Below are 20,028 nucleotides of genomic sequence, written 5' to 3' on the forward strand. Positions count from 1 at the left end.
TTCCTTCATTGTCTCTGTTTTAATTTGCTTCCTTTTTTTTTTTTTAAGCCATTTTATCCGTTCTGTAGAGTCGTCCCGTCACCTCCTTTTCTCCTTCGCTCCTCTGTGAAATCTCCCCTGTCTCAGGTGGTCTCCTTTCCCTGAACCCTCACTGACTTTGTCTTCCTTGACTGTCAACTAAACGTGCCTGTCTCCCAGCTTGCTTTAATGTCTTCAGTGTCCATGGCCAAGGTTGGTCAACATACGTATGTTAGTATGAATGGTACTCAAATATATGCTACATGATCCACAGTCACTTGGACTTTTCAAATGAGATTAGAGTTCAGGCACTTTGAATTATTTTTTAAGACAATAAATGCCATCTACAAAGAGACATCCAGTAGCTTTTATTATTAGTCATCTTTAATGGGTGTAATCTGCTGACATCAGATTTTGATTCTGTCAGTACCAGTTCATATAGTATGTTATAAATTGAATCAATAAAGGTAAGGCTCATGAGAAGATTGGCTGCAGTGATGAATGATTGAAGAGGAAAAAAATTCATATTTTTCTGCACATGTAGTGCAGGTATTGCTGCATAGTGCTAAAGATGATGGACTTTAGAATCTGGTTGTTAATCTGGTTGGGTTCTACTCCTTGGTCTGTTTCTTGCTGTGTTCTTTTTAATTCTCATCTCTAAAACAGGAAATAATACCTACTTCATTAAGTTTGGTTTAAGTGTTCATGAGACAGTGTTGGATATTAACATTAAAATAATGTGCAGAAAACAGATGTGCTCTGTTAGCTACTGTTACCATTATTAGAGTGTAATTTTTTTTCCTGGTTTACATAGTAATTTCAAGCTACAACGAATAAAAATAGGAAAGAAATAGAAAAATGGTTGATATTTTTGAAAAGTCTAGAAAGATGAAAGCAGTGAATGGAAATTACTTCTTTTACCCCTTTTGACTCTGGTCTCCTAAATTTTGTTGGCCAGCTTCCTCTGTACAGCAATACCAGGAAAGAATTTGGACACAGTGCATTGATAAATTACAGACCCTTTGGATTTTGACCCTCCATTGTACATCAGACTTGCAACTGACTGGGCATTAGATTTGGGGAGTTGGAAGAAGGTGAACATATCTGAGAGGAAGTGGCCATCAGGTTATATAGTATATTCAAGTAGAAAAGATTAAGAACTTTGTGAAATGGTAGAGAGACTTGCCTTAGAATCATTGTGGATGGGAAACCTTACCCACGAGAATAAGCTTGAACAAAAGGCACATATATTCAGCAAGTAACACTGAAGGCAATGGAATTGATGGTATAAAGATAAATAGATGAGGTGTATAGTATGTTGAAAAGAATTTAACAAGTATTTTTAGTGCCGTAACGAGGGAGTCCTGTTTCGTTATCTTAGTAATATCAGAAAGGGAAGGACTGGCAGAGTAGGTAGAGATTCTAGTTAGGGAATGAAGAGGTTATTTTGTGGAACAACCTGGATGCCTGACTTAACTGTTACTGTGAAACTGACCACAGGCTGGGTGAAAGCCACTCACAACTAGGTTTTTATTTCTAGCCTGTGTATAGGCATTTCCACGGTGTGTGCTTGTGGAAAATTGAGTATCAGTAAAAATCTTGATTTATCTACTCATTTGAGAACATTAGAATTACTGGCTATGAATCATTTTTTCTAACGTGAAGGGTTTCTTTATAATGCACAGAGTGTCCCCTAGTTAGTCAGTTGTGCAGTAGATTTTTGCCTGTCATGTTTTAATACCTAAGTGGAATATACCTGATTTATGATTAGAAAAAAAATAATAAGCTATAAAAAATGTAAGTTTTGTTTTTCTGTTTTTTTCTCCAGATATACTTGTATATGCTTATTTCCTGTTTTAGAAATAATATGCTTTACGATCTTTAAAAAGTTTAACATTTACTTTTTTACCCTTTCTTCTTCATTTTTATGTTTATTTCAGATCCATAAATGGACTGGGAAAAATTTTAGAAACACAAAGATCAAGGTACTTTTAAAAGCCGTTACTAATATTGACAGTAAATAATTTTAGTTAATAATAATTATTAACTAATTGGTAAATATGCTTGATTCTTTTATAACAAAGATACATGTGCCTTTTTAAAAAACGGGGCCCCAAAATATTTTGAATGTTCTTTATAAATTAGTTGGCATATTTGGTTAATATGTTTGCTTCTTGTTGTAGCAAGACTACAGAGCCATGGTAAGACTGGGTAGCTGTGCTTTTGTTTCATGAGGAAGAAAACACAGGACTTTTCATCCACTCAGAAAAGTAACTAGTATGGAAATCTCTAAGAGTATATTATTAGGAATCATCTTAGCTTGAGGTACTTAAATGGCATTCTAATATTTTCTAAAAACTTCTAAGTTTTTTGTATAGCTGCAAAAATAATCTGTCATGTAAAAAGAGAGGAACCTTTATCTTTAAGTTTATCTTTATGTCCATTTCCTGTAGGTTCTTCTGTCTTTTTATTCTGTTCATACAGATGTGCAGTACTTTATAAAATAGACGTATTCTTGAAACATCTGTGAATTGTATTTCTTTGGATTGAATTCTGTTTTCCAATGAATGCTATTATGATTTCAGAAAATTTCTTACAGGGATATGTTGTTAAGCTCATTTTTTAGCAAGAGTGGTTCAGCAGCTGAGAGACTCAGCAACATGCAGCCAGTAGCTGTGGGGTTCAGGGCTGGCAGTCCAGTGCCAACGCAGTCCTTAATTCAGAGGTTCTTTCCTTGGAAGTGCAGCAGCGGGCTTTGCTCAGAGGCTCGTCTGTGCGGCGGAGGTTAGAGGTGCTGACAGACTGCCCTGGGCAGTAGGCAGTAGCGGGGGCAGCTGCTTGTGTGCGTGCGGACAGCTGGGGAATTAACTTGGTGTGCATTCTCAGAAGCCACTCATCTGCGGGCGGAGGTGGCAGAGGGATGCCCTTAGCATAAGTCTTCCACAAGCAAACGCCCGAATGTGCTCCCTGCATTTCAGATTCCAGTGTAGAAAACCTCTGATCGCCTGACTCATACCAGAGCCATTCCTCAGTTATTGGTCTTCTTTCTCTTGCATTTTACCATTTTCTTTCTCCCTAAATTTTCTCTTCATTACAAAGTGACACACAGACAACCACAGAAAGCTGAAATAAGTTTTTAGAAACTGTATCCATCAATAGCTGTGGTTCCGTTGTAATAGCATTTATTCGGTTCATATTTAGAAACATCTCAGATCAGTTTTTAAAGCCCCTGGATTTACCTTGCTTAATTTTTCTTTCTGTTTTCATTTTAGACCTTTATGTCCTGCGTAAAGGTTTTATCTTGAAGAGATTATTGTGTAACAATTTTGATGGTTATATGACATTTCTAACAGTTCTGTTATGTTTATAGAACAGTAAACATATAGTGATTAAATTTAGTTGCTTCAAATGGATGAATGAGCAAATGAATAAAATCTCCTCTTTTTTTTTTAAATTATTTTTCCTGTTTCTTCAGTGTCTTGTGTTTGCCATTGTATCTGAGAATCTAGGGACTTTCTGAAATAGTACTTCCTTGCTGTGAGGACTGAAGTTGGGTTAGGATCTTTTTCAGTGAAGATCAGACCTCCATGGTAGAATTCTTACCATGGTCATGAATCTTACATTAAATATTTCCCCCAGTTCCTTGAGGCACAGCAACTTGAGCTTCCCGGTTTAGAAACGAGAGATCTGGTTTTTAACAAAATGGTTGAAATCACTGATGGAAGTTTTGTTTTATTGTGTTTGTTTTTTTGTTTTTAAATTTTAATGCCTCGAGCATTTTGTGGTTGACAAACGCTGATGGTAGTAAAACTGACAATAATAAGACTGCTGTAAGCATATGTAGAAAAGGCTTACCTTGAGTATTGAAGTTGAGGAATAAGAATCAGGTGTAGCACTGTCTTATTGGTAAGACTTGAGTTGACTTTGAAGCAAATGGAAGTTCTAATGGGCCACGTAGACTTCAGAAGTAGGGGTGGAAGATCAGAAGAAGAACCATTCTTATTTCTTCCTGACTCCTTTTTAATCTTACAGATTTCAGAGGACCGAACAGAGGAAAACCAAAATCCAGTTGTTCAATAATAAGTTAATCAGTTCAACGAACTGTTGGGCATTCTATTAGTTGCTAGACATTTCTTGGCTTGTTGAGGATTTAAGCAATGGATAAGGCAAAAACTCTGCCTTTGTAGTAGGTGATGAGTCATTTGGGGGAGACAGAAGTAAACAGGCAAAACCCAATATATTAAATATTATCAGTATAACAGGAGTATTAATTATGTAGGGTCCTATAGGAACAGGAACATAGAGGAACAACTACTCAGCTCTTCTTGATGATAATTCAGGAAATTTTGACTGAGAATGTGATTATCGACCTCTTGAAGAATGAATAGGATTTTTTCAGATGAACAAGAGTAGAATGGCTTTTTAGCCATAGGAAGATTTTGTACTCCAGGGACCTGTGAGTATTTTAGAACAGCTAGAGCACATGGTGTGTGGCAGAGAGAAAAAGAGGTGTGACTGAAGAGGTGGAGAACTTTCCACAAAGGATCTTGAATGCAATGACATATATTTTGGATTTTTTTTTCTGTGGGCAGCAAGGAGTCAGTGAAAGGTTTTAAAAGCAGTATGAGTCCTGGGAGAGGGATTGAATATGGTGCAGTTCTCCATGGAAGGAAATACCAGAAGGGGGAGCAACTTGTGGGTGAGGTAGTGATAGCAGGGATTTGGTAAAAGGTGTTTAGTTGAGTTTTGTAGATACTGAGTTTGAGGTGCCACTGGGGAAGGCCTTCAGAAATCTGGTTCTAGAGTTCAGGACTTAGCCATTGGATGGGTTTGACAGTTCGTAGATCTGGGATTAGCTGGTGGCTCCTGTTTAGGAGGAGACTCATTGAACTTTGGAAAGATGACTAGTAGACACTAACCCCGGGGTAGCCACTGAATTCCCCTCCCCACCACGTAAAAGCTAATGGTGGTAGTCTTTTTATTTTTAATTTTGTATTACTGTTTTGAAAATATCTGATGTTATTATCTCTAAAGGAGGAAATTAGGTATATTTTATGCCATGGAAATTAGTTTTCTAATTGGATGAGTGAAGGAATTTATTTTCCATGGGGGTACTAGATTTGGGGCAGGTCCATGGTAACTCTAATCTGGAACCTTAGACTTTTCCTGTTTTACTGTCCACTGAGAATCTGGTGAGATACAGTGAGAGACTGGTATTATTTTATTCACTATAGATTTTTTTTTTTTGCCCCCTCCCCTCCAACACTGCTGTAGCGCGTCCCCACCCCTCAGTGGTCCCCGTAGCGGAGAGCCCCAGTCTGGTCCAGGTGGGAGACCAGAGCTCCCCCAATCCTATTCCGTTCCCCTCCACCCATGTCCAGAAAAGAGAGGCAGGCACCCTGGTACCCGCAGGACCCCCAGCTCTGCCGCAGGAGCAAGGGCAGTGGCTGGATTGAGGCAGCCTCAGTGGGGACTCTATTCTCTGTAGATTTTAACCTGTACAGATCTAGTGTTGATCCTGTGTGTTTTGGAAATACCAAAAGATTCTGCATATCAAGCAGAATTATTTCTAAATGTGTGACATGGATTCTTAAAAACAGTGTCAGAGGGACGCCTGGGTGGCTCAGTTGGTTAAGCATCTGCCTTCAGCTCAGGTCATAATCCCAGGGTCCCGGGATTGAGCCCCGCATCGGGCTCCCTGCTCAGCGGGGAGCCTGCTTCTCCCTCTGCCTCTGCCTCTCTCTGTCTCTCATGAATAAATAAATAAAATCTTAAAAAAAAAACAAAAACAGTGTCAGAATGAAACTGTTTACTTTAGAAACTTGTGTTTCAAAACTGACTTTTGGTATTCATACAGTTGGCCTGAGTTTTGATATTCAGACAGTTGGCAGGTGTACTTTTTAAACTAGCTGTTTCCTAAGGTAAAGATGATAAACTTGGGGGAGAAGTTCATTCATTTGTCACGTATTAGTACAAATATTTACTCAGCTGTCATGGTGAAAATGGACATGTGTTTAATGTTAAGGCTTTGATCTCTTACGTAAGATGATATTTACAAATTTCTTTATGGAATATTTACTTCTTTGATGATTTTCCTGATTCTTTTCATCTAGAATGTCCAGAATTTCTAGTGTTGTTATAGTTTATGAGCATATAACTTTGGAGTATTACTCTTTTAGTAAGACGGGAGTTTGTCTGCCTTGTGCCGGGATAAGTACTCCTGATCAAACAGTATTGTTGCCACAGGCATGAATGTTTGGCCGACTGTTGAGAATCAGCAAAGCAGACAGTGCACGTCACTCCTAAGTTAGAAGAGGTGGTTTGGTTTACATGTTGGCATATTTTAACAAGTCTTGAATTTGACTGTTTTGTTTTCCTTGTAAGAGAACTTACATGTTTGGCAAATTCCTGGACTCTAATTTGGAAATTCATTCTCTTGTCATTTTCCTGAAACATTCCTTCATCATAGCTTTGATTATAGAGAAATTACTGTCCTCTACTGTTTTACAGGCTCACGTAAACATTGGAATTCATTCACTAGCCTTTGTATGTGTATTTAAACCAAAATGAATGCTGTCTGTGATACGATATTCTCTGCCGGTTTGAATCACTGCTTTCCTAATAAGCCGCAATTACCTCTAAATAATTCCCATGGAAATAATGTTTATTCAGGTAGAGCGCTAACTGGGTTGTTTCAGTCTATGCAACCCTGGTCTGAAGGAAATAAACCATTCTTTGGATGTAGATTAGGGTCTTAGAGTAGTTGTTTGATTCCTTGTATTCTTAAAATACTACCTGTTATATCGTGGAAGGCGGGGAGTGAAGTAAATGAAATCCAGACGTCCTGAAGGTAACGTTTTGTACTGCGCCAGTGCCTGCGCTTCACGTCCCGCATTTCATCTTTTGAGTAATAAACTGCTGCTTTGAAAAGTTCCAGTTCTGTAACTGAGGTTTTTTTTTTTTTTGGCTGTAAAGATGTATTTGAAATCAAGCTCATAAATTCCAGTATTGAAAAGACAATTGAAAGTATAAATAAAAATATATATAGTTTATTGAAGAAATAATCAAGTAATTTTCTGCCTTGAATTTATACTAGTCACCGTTTTTTGAATTTTATGAAGAAATTCTATTAAAAAATTTTACAAGCTTTTTCTTCTTTGCTTGTGATTTTTATGTGTTCCCCCAAATAGTATGATGTATTGATTAAACTTTATGTCTACATTTTTGGCAAAAGAGTCTTAGAGATTTTTTTTTCCTTGATTAATTGAATATATTTCACAGAATTTCCCACTGTTTACATTGGATTTCTTCCTTTTAGAGTTGATCTCTCTAATGTATTAGATCTTCATGCCTTTGACAGTCTTTCTGGAATAAGGTATGTTTTCTGTATTTTGTTGACTTTTATTGTAATGTACTTCTTACTCCACAGTTGTAGAAGTTACAGGAATGATTTATACAGTTGCACCCTTGATTTAAGCTTCTTGTCATTCCTGTGGTGTACAAGATCATTCCTAATGATATTGTTCTTGAAAGTTTTATTAATTGGATGTTTGGAAATCACAGTGCATTTTCCTATAGAAATTTTAGTATAAATGGTAGTTAACTTTAGGGATTCATCGTTAATACTTCTCCACCAACCACTGTGTGTAATACTTTCTTTCTATGAGAAAAATGGATGAAATACATAAAAAATTTTAGCTTGGGGTATTGCTACACACTCCTCCTTTCTCCTCAGTGATGGATCACTTTCCTGTTTCTTTCCCTGGAGGAAATCTTTTTGATAAGGGAGAAAAACTTATCTTTCTTCAGTATCATTTTTTTTTAAATCATCTTAGCCGTTTTTAAGTGTACAGTTCAGTAGCGTTAAGTATATTCACATTGTTGTGCAGTAGATCTACAGAACTTTCTCATCTTGCAGAACTGAAACTCTGTTGAATGACGGCTCTCCGTGTTCCCCTCCCCACAGCCCCTGGCAACCACCATTCTATTATCTGTTTTTAAGAATTTGCCTACTTTAGGGGACGCCTGGGTGGCTCAGTCGGTTAAGCGTCTGCCTTCAGCTTAGGTCATGATCTCAGAGTCCTGGGATTGAGTCCTGCCTCAGGCCTCCTGCTTGGCTGGGGAGTCTGCTTCTCCCTCTCACTTTGCCCCTCCCAACCACTCATGCTCACTCTCTCTCTCTCAAATAAATAAATAAAATCTTGAAAAAAAAAAAGAATTTGACTTCTTTAGATACCTTATACCAATGAAAATGTATGGCATTTGTCTTATTTTAACTGGCTTATTTCACTTAGTCCTCAAGGTTCATCCATGTTGTAGCTTGTGACAGGATTTCTTTCCTTTTAATGCTAAATAATACTCTGTCATATTGTCCATTCATCCACTGATGAACATTTGGGTTGCTTCCATCTCTTGGCTGTTGTGAACAATGCTGCTACGCCATGGGTGTGCAAATGTCTCTTCACGATTCCTGCTTTGATTTCTTTTTACTATTTTGAGGCATGCCATACTGTTCGGCCCAGCAGCTGCACCATTTTCGTTTCCCACCAGCAGTGCACAGGGTTCTGCTTTCTCCATGGACTCGCCAACACTCGGTATTTCCACCTGGTTTTGGTAGTAGCCGTCTTCGTGGGTGTGAGGTGGCAGTTCCTTGTGTTTGTGCTCTGCATTTCTCCAGCAGTTCGAGGTCATGACCAGCTTTTCATGTGCTTAGTGGCCATTTGTAGATCATCTTTGGAGAAATGTCTATTCAAATACTCGGTCCATTTTTTAATCCCATGGTTTGTTGTTGTTTGTGGCTGAGCTGGAGGAGTTTTTTAATATATTCTAGGTATTACCGCCTCATCGGATATGTGATTTGGAAATATTTTCTCCCATTTTTTCAAGTAGTTGAGTCATAAAAGCCTCGTGTGAGAGGTACCCTCCCAGAGCCCAGAGGAAAGGAGCATCCTTATCTCTGAAGACCAAGGTACACACGGAGGAATCACGAAACAGGCCTCTCTGAGTATCCTCCAGTTTACTACACTTGTTTCATACTCTGTCCCATCGTTTCTTTCCACAACCTTCCACTCTTATCAAACATAGCATAAAAACGCTCAGGTTTAACCATTTCTTTGGTTCTTCATTTCTTTATGAAGGCTCTTGTGTCACATAAAACTTACATAAATAGGGGTGTCTGACTGTTTCAGTGGGTCAAGTGTCTGACTTGTGGTTTCTGCTCAGGTCCTGATCTCAGGGTCCTGGGATTGAGCCCTGTGTTAGGCTCCCTCTCCCTCTGCCCCTCCCCGCTACACACTCTTTCTCTCTTTAAAATAAATAAATCTTTTTAAAAAAAACTTACATTAATAAACTTGTACCCTTTTCTCCTGTTAATCTGTGTTTGTCAATCTAATTTTCACGCCCAGCCAGGCACCTAAGAGGGTTGAGGAAAACTTTTTCCTTCTTACAAAGTTGTTGGCAGTTATTTTTAACAACATTAAATATTGAACATAAAGAGCGTGTGATTTTTCAAACATTTTGTAAGGCAATCTCATTCCACACTTGTTTAAGAACAGTGATAATGCATTAGTGACACTTAAAGAAGTAGCTATTTAATGTGATGCCCTCTCTGTGGCTCAGGCCTGTGCATAACTTTTCACTGTGCTCAGTTGCAAAAATGGAGAATCCTTTTCTGAGCAACCAGCTGGGAAGGATTTAATTTGACACTTTCTGTACTAAGACCCCATCCTGTGAGGCTCATTTCCCTCCAACAGTTCCTACAATCCTTTTCTCTTTTCTAAACTCCCTGTTACTAATTTACCCCTCACTGTTCTGCAAAGCAAAACATCTGCAAGGTTTTAAGTCTTTTTCCTCCTCCCAGCCTAACCCATCAGTGTCCAAATGTATGCTACAGTTGTTAAGGTTATAATTGGTTGTGCCATATTGATCTTCTTGCTCTTTTTCGTATCAGAACAATACATTTTTAAGATTTTTTGTTTTCTCTCAGTCACTGGCAACTGACTATATAGAAGGCTTATTTCTTAATATTACTTATTTCTTAATAAATAGATATGTTTAAGGGAAAACATTGATAAAGGAATAAATATACCCTTCTAACTTTCTTTAGGTACTAGCCTTATTTTCACATTAGGAAGCATGGGACAAGTTGATGAAATTTGGAGCAGTAGTAAAATGCTTACGTGTATTTTTCTAGGCTGGTAACAGATCTGTTGGAATTAAAAAGAAATCTGCTGACATATTTAACCACACAAAATAGTGTCGCCGAAGATTAGGGTTTTTTTTCTGTGTTGTGTGTATATGTGTACATGTGAATGTGTGTACATTTTTTAATTGAAGTATAACATACAATGTTTTACTATTTTCAGGAGTACAGCATACTAAGTTGAGAATTCTGTGTCTTACTCAGTGCTCACCTCAATAAGTGTGGTCACCAAGTGTCACTATACATTACTACAGTATTATTGACTATATTCCCTGTGCTGTATTTTTCATCTTTGCCTTATTTATTTATTTGTTTTTTAAAAACATTTTATTTAATTCAATTTATTATGTTAGTCACCATACAGTACATCATTAGTTTTTGATGTAGTGTTCCGTGATGACTTACTTATTTTGTAACTGGAAGTTTGTACCTCTTAGTCGCCTTCACCTGTTCCACCTATTCCCCCATCCACCTCCCCTCTGGCAACCACCAGTCTGTTTGCTTGTTTGTTGAATGTGTACACATCGTTAGGAAAAATCTTTAAACAGTCTGCTAGCTTTTCTGTATTAGAATGTGTAAATAGCATGTAAAATTGGAACTGTGTAATAGATTGAGTTGTGGAAACTCCCTTCTTAGCTCCATATCTCTAAGTAACATATAAGGTTAAATCGAAAGTATATTGATCTCTGAATTTATAATCAGTTGTTATTAGTTTGCAGAAAAAACTTCAGCATGTGCCAACAACACAGCCTCACCTTGATCAGGTAAAAAACATCTTTAAAAATTTTTTTTAAGGATTTTTAAAAAAATAAATTCGTTCTTTTAGGGCTGTTTTCTTTGAGTCTTGCTAAAAAAAAAAAGTATTTTTGAAGTGTGTTGATAATTTTCAGAATTTGGATGCTTTTGAGGTAATCTCATCTAGCTTCTTAATGCATAATAGGAATTCATTAAGCCAGACTTCTTTAGAATCTTAAGAAATCATGCTTTCTAGCTTCTCCATTCAATAGGTCACTCTTCTGGTGGGAATCACTGCTTAAAAGCAGCCTGGGGGTTCTATACGCAGCCTGTTTTTAGCTATGTTGAACTAATAGATTAAAGGAAAGTCTGGTAAAAGCATCTATGGCTTATTTAAATGAAAATTTGAGTTTCACTTGCAGATAGCACTGTAAATTTGAATTCCCTAAGGTGTCCTTCATTTAAGTGCTCTATAACTCTAATTCCTGAGGTAAATATTGACGATACTAGGAACAAACAAAACATGTTTTAACTGTACCCATCTTTCTTTTAAGCAAGTCATAGATGGTGGAGGTTTCGGGTAACTTCTTTGTTCCATTGAAACAGGGTGAGAGCAAGGGGGCATGTGAGTGAGCCATGTACTGTCTTCCCTCCTCTGTCTGGAAACCATCACTCACTCTTTTGAAGCAATACTCATTGTGATGGGGCCACTTGTTTGTCTTCAGTTTGGCTCGTATTTATGGGGACCTGTACAACTGTGTTCCTGGCACTTTCCTCTCGGAAACTTCATAAAATATTCATCTTTGCATGTTTTTAAAATGAGTGAATGAGAGAAATACAATTCCCTGGCTGTGGAATTTTTGGGAAAAACCAACTGTTTACAATACTCAGTAGTAGTCCTAAAGATGAACCAGAAGCATATTCTTACTGACTTTCCAAGTGAGGGACTATCATCCTAGGAGTCATGTAAAAGATGAAGAATGTAGTAGTCTCTTTCAAGAACCTTTATAATGGCCAGCATCTATACCTGTGGTATGTTGCACATACCCCTCTCATGGCATTTATCATGCCTTATAATTTGGGTTGGAATGCTTTTTCCTTGTAGTAGTCTGTATACTCCTTAAGTGTAGATTCCTCAGTGCTTTGCGCAGGGCATGGTATGTGGTGGCTGCTCAGTGAGTGTTTGTTAAAAGAATGAAAGCTATGATTCCCAAATGGGGAACATCAGAGTCCCTTGTGGAACTTTCTAAAAAATATTGGATGCTCAGTAGTCCCCTCATATCTCCAGGAGTGGGGCTTGGGTATGTGCAAATTAATGTGTATGTACATTTTTAACATTTTATTATGGAAATTTGCAGAGATACACAAAAGTACAGAGAACAGCAAAAGGAACCCAGTTGCAATGGCTGTCAACATTTTGCTGATTTTATTTCCTCTGTGTTCCCAATATTTCTTTTGCTGGAGTATTTTTTAAACAGAAAATTTCAAAAATACATAAAAGTAGAGTAGTATAATTAAACTGCAAGTGCCCATTACCTTTGCTGGAGTGTATTAACAGAAATCCCAGACAGTGTGTCATTTCACCAGGAAATAGGGCATGTCTTTTTTTTTTTTTTTAAGGCTCTACAGGAGATTCTGATGCACGTTCCTGCTTTAGGTATATAAGAAAGGGTAGAATATAATATTGCAGACAAAGGGCTATGGGATTCAGGGGAATGATGGTCTCCTTCGGTTTAGTGGGTCTATCTTCATGAAAGATACTTTTTTTTAATGTACAGTAAAGCATACAGGTTTTTAGCATACAAGTCAATGTGTCTTTACATATATTTGTGCCTGTGTATCAGTCCATCTGCACAGATGGACACATACCTCTGTAATCCTCTCTTAGATCCAGATACAGATTTCCAAAATCGTTAAGAGAGTTCCTTTGCGTCTCTCTCCAGTTAGCAGCAGTCTTTGCAAAGATGCAACTGCTATTCTGAGTAAGACATCAAAATGTAGCCTTAAACTAGGAGGTTTTTGTTTAACTGGAAGAAGTAAGGGAAAGAGCAGTCCAGATGTTTAAAAGTGGGAAAGTGAGAATGCTCTAGAAGAGGAAGACTGTAAGTGTAGAAATCTTGGTGGATGCTTGGTATTTGGCTCCTAAGCTAAGGTGTTGGGCTTCAATGTGCGGGGGCAAGCAGAACTCACGCTGTGCTGTCCCGCAGTGTCAGGTGCGCTGGGTTGTAGCTGACAGCAGGAGACCAAGCAGGAAGATACCCTGTGACAAGGCCCTGGACTGTGTGGGTTGTTGGGGGAATGGAAATGGGATAAATCGAGGGCTGATTCACAGGGAGACTTGCCGGAGTAGCCTTACTGACTGATGCTGGGGCAGTAAGACAGGGGAACTGATGGGAAACAGACCTGATTGACTGGAGGGACCTAGGCGTAGAGAAACCTGGAAGAAGCACTGATTTGCAGAGGAATGCTGGATTTTCAGCTTCTTACTTGGTGGCAGGATATCCAGTAGAAATGACTCGGGAGGAGCTTCACATTTGGGGTTGAGCACGTTAATGGGCTCAGTTTTCCAGATGAAGAAAACATGCAGAAGTTATTGCTATTAGATATTGTTTGCCAAAGAGTAGAACACCCAGGGGAATAACCTGGGAGGTGGACAAAAAAAACAGACCAGAAAACTAAAATTTTGGAGTTATTCCTAAATTTTATTTTAGGGGCAGTGCCTTATTTTACTTTCATTTTCTGAATGATTGCTTCGGTTTTCTGCTGCTTTCTGTGTCTGGGAAAAGGAGAGTTAATTTTAGATTCAGAACAAAAACTGGGGAAAAAAAATACATAGGTAATACGTAGGGCATAGTAGGTATGTTATTAAAGTTTTATCCCTGCATCATCTGTAAGGCAGCTATCTTTCATGGATTCCTTGTTACCTCCCTATAAGGAGGACCCAGGGTTGGAAGGTGAGAAGGCGAGAAAACCCAAATGGCAGTCTGAATAGTTTATTAAATTAGGAATTATGAGTTGTGACCCTTGTCCTCTCCACTGGGAATTTGCGGATTTCATCTTTAAGGTATTGTCTACTGCGAGAAGAGTTGATTGGTACAGAAAAACATCTAGTTCTAAAATGTTTATCTCACTCCTTGAGCCCCTTGATGCATTGTCGTAATTTTTAAAACCCTTTTTATCTCATTTTGGAGTTAATTGTACCCCTTAAAAATATTGTCATATCCCTAACCTGCCGAAAGCAACAGTCACTCCTAGTAAAAATTCTTTAAGCTAGAATAAAACAGTATTGAGTTCCATGTTGAGGCCTTTCCAATATTAAAAGCCAAGTTATCGAACTTGAATAAAATACATTTTAAGCAGTTTTGAAGGTTGAATTGCTACTGTCTTTTGAAAATGACAAGTTATGTTTCATTTAGCAACCTTTTTGCTATGTATTTTGATACGGATTCTTAGGTATTATTTCTAGTGATTGCTTTAAGGGGAAAAGAAAGCTTTTTTTTTTTTTTTTTTTTAAAGAAAACTGTTTAAATGCAGTACAACAAATAGTTTAAAGTGTGTTTATTTAGATTTAAAAATACTTTAAAAAATTTATGGTAAACACATGTGATCTACCCTCTTGACACATTTTTAAGTGTATAGTCCAGTATCACCAGCTGATACTGTGTACTATTGTACAGCACATCTCTAGACCTTTTTCATCTTGCATGACTGAAACTATATTCATTGAACCGCAGTTCCCCATTTCCCTCACCTCCCAGCCAGGCAGCCACTATTCTGCTTTCTATTTCTGTAAGTTTGACCACTTAGATACCTCATATAAGTGGAATCATGCAGTATTTGTCCTTCTGTGACCAGCTTATTTCACTTAGCATGATGTCCTCAAGGCTCGTCCGTGTTGTGGCATGTGGCAGAATTTCCTTTTTTTTAAAGGTGAATAATGGTTCATCAACATACCACATTTTTATACTATACTATTATACTACATTTTCTTTGTGCATTCATCTGTTAGTTAGTGTTATGTTATTTCATCTCTTGGCTATTGTGACAGAATAAGTACTTTTAAAAATCTGACATTTTAAAGTGAATTTTTGTTGGCTTTCATGTCTCATATTTAGTAAGAAAGTGCTTTTTGCTTTTCCCATTACCAGCAACAGTGGAGACTAAATATCAGTATATTTTGTCCTTAGATTGGTCTTTAGTACTTACCTTTAGTGATCCTCTGTTTGGATAAAAAACAATGTGGTCTTTTCATATTTTCTGCTCTAAGCCTGTGTGCTTTTCCATTGGTGAATAAAATTGCTGTTAATAAATGCAGTTGCAGGAAATGATGCAAAGCCATGCTTTACTATGTTTTTTTCTTCCTGTTTTAAAGCTTGGCTTGAGCATCTTATCCTAACTATCCAAGGTGGGATTTGTGTTTTCATCATCTTACGCTTAGCCCTTGTGTATTTTCATCATTAGGTTGAAATTTTGGTTACAGGAGCAAATGGAGCTTTGAATTTTAGTTATGTGACCAGCTACAGGAAATCTTGAGCTTCTGGTTCCTTAGAGTGGACAGTGAGAGATTTATCAGGAGCAGGAGGAAAAATAAATCTCAGAGTTAACATTCTAAATGATGTCAACCTTCTCAAACCAAGAGGGACATTATACTATCATTCTCATCTCCAGATACTCTTCTCCTTTGGCACATACATGGTCAGAGATAAACTGAATTTTTCCTTTATATTTTTCCCAGAGAACAGAATTACACTTTCGCATTTGAGTTTTACTCCTAGCTCTGAGTAGTTTATTTTTTCTGAGCCTTATTCCCCCCATTTATAAAAGGGAAATAATTCTCTTTATTCCACAGGATTGTTGTCACGAGTAACTGAAAAGATGAAATGAAGTGACCCAGGCAAGAGTACCTGGCTTGGTACATAGTTGGTACACTGTAGAGATTACCTTCCCGCTCAGTGCTGAGAGTCCTGGAAAGGATGAATTAAACCATGAGTATCCTTTCATGAAAGTTTCTCTGTTTAAATACTAACCCACTGATCACCTCTGTGGAATACAGAAAATGGAATTGCTGCTACCAGAACTCAGCAAGATAGTGAAAAAGATAGATCCAATATAGTTGTCAGGCAGCATACATGTTCATTTATTTTTTTTTGTCTTAAAATATACTGACATTACTATAAAATATACCGACGTTCTAAAAATACACCATTACTATAAAGAAAATCATGATTGATTATCTGTCTTGATTTATAGAGCATTATTACGGTGACATTTGAAGTACGAGGAAATGCAAAGGAAGAAAGTCTGAATGTATTTATTCAGGTGAATGCAGTATTTGATAATGATTTACCACCTATTGTGTTACTTGGTTGTTGCTGGCAGTGATGGTTGGTCTTACTGAATATGTCACTTGATACAGAATCTTCTGTGGGAGAAGAACGTGCGAAACAAGGACGACGACTACATGGAGGTCATACGGCTAAAGGTGCGGAGTAGGGTCTACACTTTAGTACTTTGGGACAAAGGCCCTTTCCTTTCTTGACCGTGACAGAAAACCTTATCTGGTTTTAAACACAAGCGCTGGTTTTAGTACAAATAACTTTTGTCTGATTTCATTTTTTTTTCTCATTTCCATTGCTGTGAAAAGAAGCTTTGGAAATCACTGCGTAAAGCGTGATTTAACCTTTTTTTTTTTTTTTTATTTTTTTTTTTTTTTTTAAAGATTTTATTTATTTATTTGACAGAGAGAGACACAGCGAGAGAGGGAACACAAGCAGGGGGAGTGGGAGAGGAAGAAGCAGGCTCCCCACAGAGCAGGGAGCCCGATGCGGGACTCGATCCCAGGACCCTGGGATCATGACCTGAGCTGAAGGCAGTCACTTAACCAACTGAGCCACCCAGGCGCCCAACGTAAAGCGTGATTTATTTGCATAGCTTCATTTGCAGCTAAAACAACCTGTGTGCTTTGAAACGTCATCCCTTGTTCTCTCTTCCCAAGTGTTCTGAGCAGTTAACCTGGCTAATGAGCTTGACTCGCTGGAACTCTCCTTTCCTTGGCACACAGCTTGGTCAGTTAGGGAAAACTGAATGAATGTCTTTTTTTTTTTTTTTAAGGGAATGGTGGGGAGGGGTAGAGGGAGACGGAGACAGAGAATGCCCAGCACAAGCCCCACATGGGGGCTCCATATCACAACCCTGAAGTGAAATCAAGCGTCAGACGCTTAACCGACTGGACCACCCAGGCATCTTTTTGTGTTTAATTTTCCAAGAGAGCTTCATTAACAGAGAAATCACATTAGAAATCTTGCTGCAGCTAAACCTGTGTTGCTTGGCGCATTTAGCAGACACTAAACAGTTATACTATAAACAGTTACAGAAGACTAGAGAAGAATTCTTGCTCTGTATTTGGAAACCCATTCATGTTACGTGGCATTTGGGTATTTATGTCACGGAAGGTGTTTTTTCCAGGGGGCAGTGGTTCTAGTTGTGTGCTTAACCAATCAGCAGTCATTTGTCTACTCCTGTGTTTCCAGAAGTGTGCATAAAGTTTTTATTATTACTATTTGGTATTATTACTGTTAGTAACTAAGTTTTCCAGTTAGCAGCTGACTTCCTGGGGTCACTAGAATGACAAAGGTAGAGGCAATCAAGAAACCATTCAGGTTTAGATTTCTTTACTCCCCATGCGGCCCTACCTGGGATTGGCTTCAGAGCAACATGGGTGAGTCTCAGTCTGTTCTCCAGTCATTCCCACCCAGAGGAAGTAAGCGTGGGCTTTCCTGACTGCAGCACCATCTACATTCCATGATCTTAACTGGCAGGGTGTATTTCATTCTGTGACTGCTTTTGTCCCCTGCTCCTGAATGCGGGGTGGTCCCTACAAAGCAGACCTTGGGGCACGTATACTATTGCTGCCACCGAGACCTCCACACAGAGCTCCAGGGCGCGTCCTGCACCATCCCCGCGTGGATTTTGTCCTCAGGTGCGGGACGGTTTTTCTGCGGTTGTCTGTCCTCTTTGGTTCTTCTCTTGGCCTTCCTCTCAGCACAGCAACACTTCGAGATCTGGGGCAACACAGCCTTCACCTTCATAGACTTCCTTCTTTTCTGGCTACAAAATGTTAGTGTGATAATGATGAACATGTTTAAAATGTTCACTCAGGGAGGCGCCTGGGTGGCTCAGTCAGTAAAGTGTCTGCCTTGGGCTCAGGTCATGATCCCGGGGTCCTGGGATCGAGCCCCACTCTGCTCAGTGGGGAGTCTGCTTCTCCCTCTGCCTGCCGCTCCCCCTGTTTGTACTCTCTCTCTCTGTCAAATAAATAAATAAAATCTTTTAAATAAATAAAATACAACGTTCACTCAGGTAGCAGCTAACACTTCAAATTCTTTATACAAGTAACAGAAAATTGATGTTTAGATAATTCTTTCCAAGGAGTTACTACGTATTAAAATTCAAATTTGAAAAGCAGAAATCAAATCATGTTGTACACCTTAAACTAATACAATGCTGTATGTGAATTTTATCAGTAAAACTAGGGAAAAAAAGCAGAAAACAGAAGTGGGCAAAGGAAAACAGGAAGAACATACACTTAAATACATAAATATGCCAAAAACACACAAAGCTAATGTAGCAAGAGCGACTATGAGTGGTTTGTCTCTTACTGTTCTGCATTAATTTTATAACAAGTATAACAACATTATTTCAGAGAAATTATTTTATCCCCGGAGGGGCCGGTTTATCAGATAACTTGTTTCTCATTTCTGCAAATCAATAAAAAATGAACTTTATCCAGACAATGTTTCCTTTCCTTTATTCCATCATTCCCTGCACCATTCACAGCAACCCAGTCAGAATTATCGCCCGAGTACTTAAACCTCTCAAGTTTTCCCACTAAAACTGTGAAACAGGTGTAAAATCCTTAAAGTAGAAACATCAGTAGAATTCGATGCATGTTTTATCATTTGGTTGTTTAAATTTTTGGTTGTCATAACACTGAAAGGACATCCTAATACATATATTTTATTGTTAGAAAAAGGGATTATTTAAAAAAAAACATTGTGCACATAAACCTTTTTTAAAAATTGGAGACTTTAGAAACTATTTCTAGAATGCACAAATAAATGGATTTAAGTAATTTTAACAGCATCTTCTTTATGCGTGTGTATTTAAAATGGAATAGGAATAATTCATCCATAAACATTGATGGTCAGTTTCTGCTTTAAATTTGAACTGCAGCTGATTGAACCCTCTCATCTGAGCAGGGGCTGGTGTCGATCAAAGACAAACCGAAACAGGTGATTGTCCAGGGTGTCCACGAGCTCTACGATCTGGAGGAGACTCCACTGAGCTGGAACGATGACACCGAGAGAACAAATCGATTGGTTCTTATTGGTAAGTGACAGTTAAATTTCTAAAATATATATTTGAAAGTGATACAGTATGCTATTTAACCAGTTTTAACCAGTCTCAGCTCCTTTTGTCAACCTAACTAAGCTTGTGGTTAATGTATTTGTCTTCATGATGTGATAACATTCATAAGAACTTGTTAAGGCATTTCACTCCTCTTCAAATGTAGAAAAGTAATTAAAATGCCAATTTGGTTCTGAGGGACTTAATTAGAAATAGGAAGTTAAGGGAAGGGATCACTGATTACTTAGTTTTTGTAAATTTCTGAAGATTATCAAGTTGTTAATGATTTGGAATTGATAGGCAAACTGTTGTTTTAATAAGCATCATGTAATCACACCGTATTCTGTTTGCAGGCAGGAATTTAGATAAGGAGATCCTCACACAACTATTTATAGCTACTGTGATGGAAACAGAAAAGCGGTGGACAACACATTTCAAAGAAGATCAAGTTTGTCCATAACACTGGAAACATTTCTTATCCGAGGGACTGGGTGATAAATCGGGATTAAGTTTCCTACTGGGTGTATTTCAAGCATCTATTTTTTGCATTACTTCTATTGTGAATTCTGGCGTACTTTAAAATAGTGTTTATTTTATGGAACACACAAAATGTAGTAAATAAGTACTTAAAACATTTGACATTCATACAATAAAACATAATGTCCTCT

The 20,028-nt window shown here is 38.0% G+C and overlaps 1 protein-coding gene across 11 annotated transcripts in view; it reads left to right on the forward strand.

Annotated features, from left to right (window-relative positions):
- CBWD1 (COBW domain containing 1) overlaps positions 1-20,028 on the forward strand; it is a 55,078-nt gene extending 35,050 nt beyond the window's left edge. For 6 of the 11 annotated variants that reach the window (XM_021694465.1, XM_044920704.1, XM_044920701.1 and 3 more), the window contains 7 exons: positions 1,959-2,003; positions 7,337-7,393; positions 10,932-10,983; positions 16,205-16,273; positions 16,371-16,436; positions 19,213-19,342; positions 19,714-20,028. In XM_021694465.1, coding sequence (XP_021550140.1) covers positions 1,959-2,003; positions 7,337-7,393; positions 10,932-10,983; positions 16,205-16,273; positions 16,371-16,436; positions 19,213-19,342; positions 19,714-19,820 — 526 coding nt within the window. In that variant the 3' untranslated portion in view covers positions 19,821-20,028. Of the gene's footprint in view, positions 1-1,958; positions 2,004-7,336; positions 7,394-10,931; positions 10,984-16,204; positions 16,274-16,370; positions 16,437-19,186; positions 19,343-19,713 lie in introns of those variants that run through there. The other 5 variants (XM_021694466.2, XM_044920705.1, XM_044920702.1 and 2 more) reach the window with 4 other exon arrangements.

Source organism: Neomonachus schauinslandi, chromosome 13, assembly GCF_002201575.2.
Source record: "Neomonachus schauinslandi chromosome 13, ASM220157v2, whole genome shotgun sequence".
NCBI classification, from domain to species: Eukaryota; Metazoa; Chordata; class Mammalia; order Carnivora; family Phocidae; genus Neomonachus; species Neomonachus schauinslandi.